The following is a 7,353-nucleotide window of genomic DNA, read 5'->3' as shown; positions in this document are numbered from 1 at the left end:
CCCCCCTGAGGCCCTGGGAAATGCAGTTCGTGGCTGCAGGAGGCGTGGGCTGGAGAAGGAGTCGTGGAAGGCATAGTTAGTCTCCGTTCCGGGCGCGACCCGGCGGCGGTTCGGCACGGCCTGGAGGGAAGACGCAGGAGAGGCCGCGGTCTCGGGGTCCGCGTGCTCCTGGAGAGGAGGCGGGTGGCCGAAAGCAGGGTCGGAGCACACGTTCCTCTCTCGCTCGGGCCGAGCGCTCCCAGATCAGACTCCGCGCGCCGTGGATTGCAGCGGAAGGGGCGAGTGACTTGCGGTCGCACAGCCCCCACCAGCCTACGACCGGCATGCCGCGAGGTGTGCCCGGACACCGAGCCCTCGCGGCCGGCTGCCTCCTGGGGAGGACTGGGTGCCTCGGGGGTGGAGGAAGTGTCCACCCCGCTGGACGGCGGACGCAGGACCACCAGGGGCCGCTACAGGACAAGGGGCGTGGGCGGGGGTGTGCACAGACTAAACTTGGCTTTCTAGTCCTGAAGGGAGAGCACAGGAAACTCTTTATTATGGTGATGAGATCGACAATCCCCCCCTACTGTTAACCTTCGCTCCTGCGCACTTCAGTGTCCTCACCCTGTAGGACTCGCTGGCCTGGGCTTCTGCGACCCGCGATCGTCCAGGAGAGGGCACTCGGTGCCCTTTCTGGGGCGGAATTTGCTAGGCCGCCGTAGCAGCGGTGCCAGGTCAGAAGCCGAGCCTACCCGCTTTTCGTTCTTTAATTGGACTCTTAGCTAAGACGCTACCGACACCCCGTCAGGTGGTGGAGGAAGAAGGACAACAGGGAGAGGTCGAGGGCCGAGACGGCCTCGAGGAGGAGTAGAGGAAGGTGGAGCGGATGGTCCATCCTGGCGGGAGTTGGCTGGGCGAGTGACCGCGCATGTGCGCCTGCATGGAGGCCACGCTGGGACAGCCGGCCCCGCACAGGGGGCAGCGGTACGGAGCGGCCCCGTGGGTCCGCAGATGCTTGGTCATGGCCGAGAAGTCCCGGGAGCGCTGAGGACAAAGGCTACAGGAGAAGGGCTTCTCTCCTAGAGCGGTCGGAAGGGGAGGCTGGTGAAGGAAGGAAGCGGGCGAAAGCTGGGCAAGTTAGGGGTGGATCGGGCCACGGGGTGAGGGGATTGCGCGGCAACCGGGCACGCAGGTGGAGACTCAGGAGCGGAGTTGGGAAGAAAGCCGACAGTTCACACAGGGCGGGGCGCCCATACCTGTGTGGACTCGGTAGTGCGTCTCCATTTGATGCTTGAGTGAAAACCTCTTTCCACAGACAGAGCACGCATAGGGCCGAGACCGAGCAGGAGGGGCCGGGGGAGGGTGTGGGCGAGATGAACAGACTGCCTTGTCCTCATGACCCGCACAGGTTGCAAGTGCACCTGTGGGGACAGAGAAGGCAAAGGAGGGCAGGGCTAGGAATCCCAGCGTCAACTCACTGTACCATTCAGGCAGGAAATCAAGGGCTACAGTGGGGCTGAGGCACGAGTGCCCCGGCCCGACTCACCTGTGTGCCCCTGATCAGACTCTTCCATCTCCCCAGGGCTGAGCTGTGCGGGGCCTTTGGGGAGGGAACCTGGAGAGAGCAGTGGGAGGTAGGGGCCCTGCTCAGGCTGGACTCGTGGAGCCCCACCCCAGAGAAGACACCGTGTTACAGGTGTATGCAGGACAGCGAGGGGCTTACCTGGGGTGGGGCTGGAGGAGGCCAACTGGTTCTGACTCCAGAGCCCTTTGGGGGCATTAAGGGACAGTGGGATCCTGGGATAGGGTGGGGAAGAGTTACAGCCTTGGCTAAACCTGAGAGCCTGCCCTCTTCCTGAAGAGGGGGTGTCCCAAGTCCTCCCCCCAGGGCTGGGCTTTGGCATGCCCTGTGGCGGCAGCTTCTTGTCTCATCCCCAGCTCAGGAACTGTGCAGTAGAGATGCGGTGCCTTTCCACCCAGCAGGGCTGCCCCTCCTGGGCCACACCCTCCCAGCCTGGAGGCCGGGAACTAGGCCCCTCCACTCACCTCTGGTCCCGCCAGACCTCCTGCCAGGCTCCAGTGGTGGGAGTGCTATGGTAGAAAGGAATGCCATATCCGGGCGGCATCAGCAGGATGCTCCACAGGGCAGGCTGGCCCCCCACCAACCAAGGGGCCTCAGCCCACGAGGGCCTGGGGGTGACACTGGTTTGCAGGGAGCCTGCTGGGGGAAGGGGGCCAGGGAGCTCGCGCAGACTTTCCTCAGAGCCCCCTGGATTCTCCCTCAACCGCATGAGCACTCCATTCTTCCCATCTGCTCCCTTTTGGCCAACAGGGGCTTGGAGGCGTTTCTCCTTTGACCTGGTCTGTTCCCACTGAGCCTCCTGCGTTGTTCCTGCCATCTCGGGGCTGCCTCTTGGTGGCAAGTGCTTGTGCAACATCTCCTGTTCTCTCCCACCAGTTCTAGAAACCTGCTCTGGTTTCTGCTTCTCTCCAGGGTCCCCCAGTTCTCTCTCAGGATTCCTCGAGGGTTTCTCTGGCTCCTCCTGATGTTTCTTCAGGACTGGATCTGGCTCTTCAGCCCTGTCCGCTCGGGCCCTCCAGCATGCCTCCTCCAGGGACTGCACTCCCAAGGCCCTGGCCGCCTCCTCAAGGGGCCTTAGCTCCCCAGGCTGCAGCTCTACACTCTCCCCATACACAAAGTGCAGGAGCTGGGCAAAGGTAGAAGGGCTGATGCCTTCTCCCAGAGCCCACTGGCCCCTGCGGCCCAGCTGCTGGCTGACACCTGCTAGCACTAGGCTGTGGGCAGGGAACTGCTGGCTTCCTACGGTGATCAGTGTATCACATAGTGCTGGCCGGAGCCTGGCTGCTAGCTGTACCAGCCGATCAGAGCCATAGGGGCTGGGCAGTCTTATGGGGGGCAGGGACATTGTGCCTTGCTTAGGTACCAATCTCAGAGGCTGTAAGAGAAAGGCCACAATGTGAGGTCCATGGTTGAAAGGGGAGGGAGGAACATCTCATCTCATTTCAAGCCTGTGGATGTGAGGGGAGAGAGTGTGAGTTGCTGGTCCTAGATCAGAGCCCTCTGTCCTGAGTGAGCAAATAAAGTAACCCAAGAGAGGATTGGAGCTTATCCAGAATCATAGCAGGTAGGCATGGTGGTGAGAGAATGGAAATCAGACCAAACTCAGGACTTAAAGAGCAAGGGCCAGTCAGTTAACAGAAATAGCTAGTAGTGGGTTTAAGACAGGCATGTGGGAAGCCTGCCAGTTAGCAGTCTCTGACGTAAAAGATATCAGATACTGCCCCTTCTGCTTCTCCAAGCCCCTCTGCAGGGAAACACCTCTGCGCAAGCCAGGCTTTCTTCACTACAGACGACGATCACCACAAAACTCAGTCAACCCCGGCACTAAGGGATGGAGCATGACACAGCTTCACGGGAGAGCTTAGAAAGCTAGTGGGTCCTCCCCCAAAAGCCCATTGCGCCTGAAAGGCAGAGAGGGCAGCATGATAGGGATCCTGGCTGCAGGAATGCAGGCGCTAAGGCATCTGGCAGTCATCACTGTGAAGCTGAAGCTTCTAGAACACGTCCTCAGGGAAGGAACCAGACATTCCCATCCAGAGAACGAGGAGAGCAGGTGCAGAAGCCACAGGAGAGGAGGCTCCTGACCCAATGATAGAGAGAGGTTTTGGAGAATGGACCCCTGAGGAGATGGGAGGAAGGGACATGGGGACTGGAGACAGGGAGGCTGTTTCCTCTGAAGATTCGGGTAAGGAGATGGTTTAATTTGTTTTTCATAAGGCAAAAAGAATAGACAGCACCCAACCAGGCAGGAGTTTCTCACACATCAAAACCACCACACTGGCTTTTAAAAAGAGAGCTGGGAACCTAGATACGAAGAGAACCAGAACCTCAGTGTCTTAGCACCCAGCAGGTAGAGTCCTAGGTGCAGGCTCCCTGTGAGCAAGGGCCTTTGGGGTGGGGAGGGCCACACTTGGACACCTCAGGGAGAGGGCTCCAGGTTGGCAGGGAGGGGACAGAAGAGTTGTGATGGGAAGAAGCCCTCAGCTGGGGAGAGGCCATCACTCACCGCTTGTAGCTTCTTCCAGGACACCGCATGCTCTGAACTACTGTTGGGGCTCCTGGGGCCCCCCCTGGAGCTAGCCCCGCCCCTGACCTCTCAGGCCTCCATTGGATGTCCCAAGTATCAGTCTTCCACAGTCCCCCCGAGAGGGTGTGGTTTTCTAACCCTGCCTCTGCCTTCTGCCTGCAGGAGAGACCACCCCTCTACCTCCAGAACACACACATTCTGCCCCTAGCCTCCTGTCTCCTCACTTTGTTTGTGAACTCCTAGAGTCAAAGAAGTGTATCTGTGGCAGCAAGGACCTTGGAATAATCAACCCTGCCTTTGAGTTTCATCTCTGCCATTTACTAGTTGAGTCATCTTGGGCAAGTCACTTCTCTGGGCCTCAGTAACCTCATTCATGAAATAGGGATAATATCTGCTTACCTCATTTGGAGGTGGGGGTGAAGATGAAATGACGTGACGAATATGAGCGTGGTTTGTAAGTACACAGTAGCATTCAGTGGTATGGTCGTTTCTTAGAGATGACGGCAGAGCACACAGCTGCAGAAGTAAAAAGGACTGAAACATTTGGATCCCAAGAATAGAGTGGAGGAGCCAGAAGACGCTTCCTCCCTCTCCCTGACTTGGTACTGGGAAACCTCATTTGCTGGCTGGGAATGACCTGGGGGCTGGATGTGTGAGTGACTCAGATCCTCCCATCAAGCTCTGAAAGGGGCAACCCCAGGAAGGACCTGTGGTGGTCTTCGAAGAGAAAAACGTCCTTTTCTTGGGCTGATGACAAATGACATTTCTCTGAAATCAGGACTTGGGTTTCTTTCACTTCCTGCCCAAGGGGTCAAGGTCCCCAGAGGTTTCCCCTCTTTTCACACTTTAGAACTCTTTAATCTGGGGAAGGGATGAAGTCTGAGAGGCTCAAGTTTCTTTCTCTGTTTCTTATTATTCTATTATCCCTGATCCTATAGCAAAATTTTCATTTATCCAATAAATATTCATGACATATTTATTTTGAGACGGGGTCTTGCTCTGTTGCCCAGTGGTATGATCACGGCTCACTGCAGCCTTAGCTTCCTGTGCTCATGTGATCCTCCCACCTCAGCCTCCTAAGTAGCTGGGACTACAGGTTTGAGCCTAGCTCATTTTTAATTTTTGGTAGACACGGGGGTCTCACTATGTTACCCAGGCTGGTCTTGAACCCTTGGCTCAAATCATCCTCCAGCCTTGGCCTCCCAAAGTGCTGGGATTATAGGCATGAGCCACCGCGCCCAGCTAATAAAGCATTTATGATATGTCCCTGGTGTGTCATATACACACAGTAAATTATTGGGAGATAAACAAGTCAGGTAGTCAGGTACTGGTAAGCTGCTCTGGTGACAAGGCACGGTCTGCTTCCCCATAGGCTTCTCTTTTTTTTTTTTGTTTTTTGAGACAGAGTCTTATTCTGTCTCCCAGACAGGAGTGCAGTGGCGCAATCTCAGCTCACTGCAACCTCTGCCTCCCAGGTTCAAGCAATTCTCCTGCCTCAGTCTCCCGAGTAGCTGGGATTACAGGGGCCCGCCACCATGCCCAGCTAATTTTTGTATTTTTAGTAGAGACAGGGTTTCGCCATGTTAGCCGGGCTGGTCTCAAATTCCTGATGTCAGGTGATCCACCCACCTCAGCCTCCCAAAGTGCTGGGATTGCGCCCAGCATCCCATAGGCTTCTCTTAAGGGAGAAGGATCTAAGAATCCTCGTCCCCTCCCAGACCCAAATATTGTGTCTCTAAGCTCCCATTTCTCTCTTTGGCTCCAGGACCCCCAAATGTTCTGACTAGCCTCCCACTCTCTCTCTCCAGACCCACCACACCTTCCCTCCACATGGGTGCGGGCACATGTTAACCCTTCCTAGATCAGACAGGGTGTGTCAATGGGTGAGGCTGGTGGAGGGGCAACAGAGTGGGGAGAGGGGAAGATGAGTCAGAACGAAAGGGAAAATGCAAATGTGAGAGCTGTGTTCATCTGCTACTCTGAACGTTAAGTATTTTCCATTTCTGTGCTTTCTAATTCCTCACACCACCACACCCAGGGACGCATTAGACACCCATATAAAAGACACATAAAGCATCAATCCCTCTGAGATGTGTGTATGCAGAGGGAAACACCCTTCCTCCAACACAGAAATACAGAGTCCCTCAAGACAAGGAAGGAGTGTGGAAAGCCCTGAAGGACTAGCCCCAGGGATAGAGGAAAGGTACAGGGCTCTGGACGATTATGTGGTCACCCATCTAAGTATGGCCCCTTCACTTTCCAGCCCCACATCATGTGCCTGTGACTCAGCTCCCCCACTGGTTTGCTCATTGATGATCGAGAGAGCTGGAGACTGCTCAAAGGGCAGCATTCTGTATAAGCCAAATGTAGTTGACAGGGAGCATCGGTGGGCTTTCGGGGAACCTAAAAGGGAGGAGGGGCAAGGGAACTCCCCTTTCAGTGAACAAAAGCCCCCAAGAATGGGGAACCCCATCTAAGGATATCCCCTTAGAGACCGCCTCCTAGAGTTATCTCCAGGGCCCTCTGCACTGCAACCCTTATGCTGATGACACCCTGAGCCCTTCTCTAGCCTTGACAGTACAACCCAAGCCATCCTCCACTGAGCACAGATGGCAGAAGCAGAAGCAGACGGCACTTTGACTTGGAAGAGTAGGGACACTGCTGGTGCCGTTTAGTTTTTGTTTTGAAACAGAGTCTAGTTCTGTCACCCAAGCTGGAGTGCAGTGGCACCATCTCGGCTCGCTGCAACCTCTGCCTCTGGGTTCAAGCAATTCTTGTGCCTCAGCCTCCCAAGTAGCTGGGGTTACAGGCGCGCACCATCACACCCAGCTAATTTTTGTATTTTTCGTGGAGATGGGTTTCACCATGTTGGCCAGGCTGGTCTTGAACTCCTAACCTCAGGTGGTCCACTTCTGGGATTACAGGCGTGAGCCACCGTGCCTGGTCTGTTGTTGTTCTTAAAAGGACTCCCCCTCCCTAGACTCAAAAGCCTTGCCCCTCTTCCTCTTCCTGGCTGACTCGGTAGTAATCATCTGCAGTTGTCTCTCTGGGAAGAGCAAGGAAACAACAGGCTATACGGACGCAAGCCTGTGTCCTGCCAGAGGGTAGAGTAAGTAGAGAGATTAGGTAGGGCATGATTGGAAAGGGAGTATGTAAGAAAAGGAGATATGAGATCTGCCTCTCAGTCCTTTTTAATACTTACATTACTTTTTTTTTTTTTTTGAGACAGAGTTTCACTCTTTTTTTTTTTTTGAGATTGAGTCTT

General features: G+C 55.5%; 1 protein-coding gene across 1 annotated transcript in view; it reads right to left on the bottom strand.

Moving 5' to 3' along the window:
• Positions 1-510: 510 nt before the first annotated feature.
• ZBTB32 (zinc finger and BTB domain containing 32) overlaps positions 511-7,353 on the bottom strand; it is a 12,975-nt gene continuing 6,132 nt past the window's right edge. Inside the window, exons 2-7 of the mRNA XM_011948206.1 lie at positions 4,488-4,604; positions 2,026-3,009; positions 1,703-1,776; positions 1,526-1,594; positions 1,236-1,400; positions 511-1,058 (exon numbers count right to left, since the gene is read on the bottom strand). Of these exons, the coding sequence (XP_011803596.1) occupies positions 784-1,058; positions 1,236-1,400; positions 1,526-1,594; positions 1,703-1,776; positions 2,026-2,906 (1,464 nt within the window). The 5' untranslated portion in view covers positions 2,907-3,009; positions 4,488-4,604 and the 3' untranslated portion in view covers positions 511-783. The remainder of the gene's footprint in view (positions 1,059-1,235; positions 1,401-1,525; positions 1,595-1,702; positions 1,777-2,025; positions 3,010-4,487; positions 4,605-7,353) is intronic.

The sequence above is a fragment of the Colobus angolensis genome, unplaced genomic scaffold, assembly GCF_000951035.1.
Source record: "Colobus angolensis palliatus isolate OR3802 unplaced genomic scaffold, Cang.pa_1.0 Scaffold107, whole genome shotgun sequence".
Taxonomy (NCBI): domain Eukaryota; kingdom Metazoa; phylum Chordata; class Mammalia; order Primates; family Cercopithecidae; genus Colobus; species Colobus angolensis.
The sequence above is the reverse complement of the archived record's forward strand: the minus strand, read 5'-3'. Positions and strand labels throughout refer to the sequence as shown.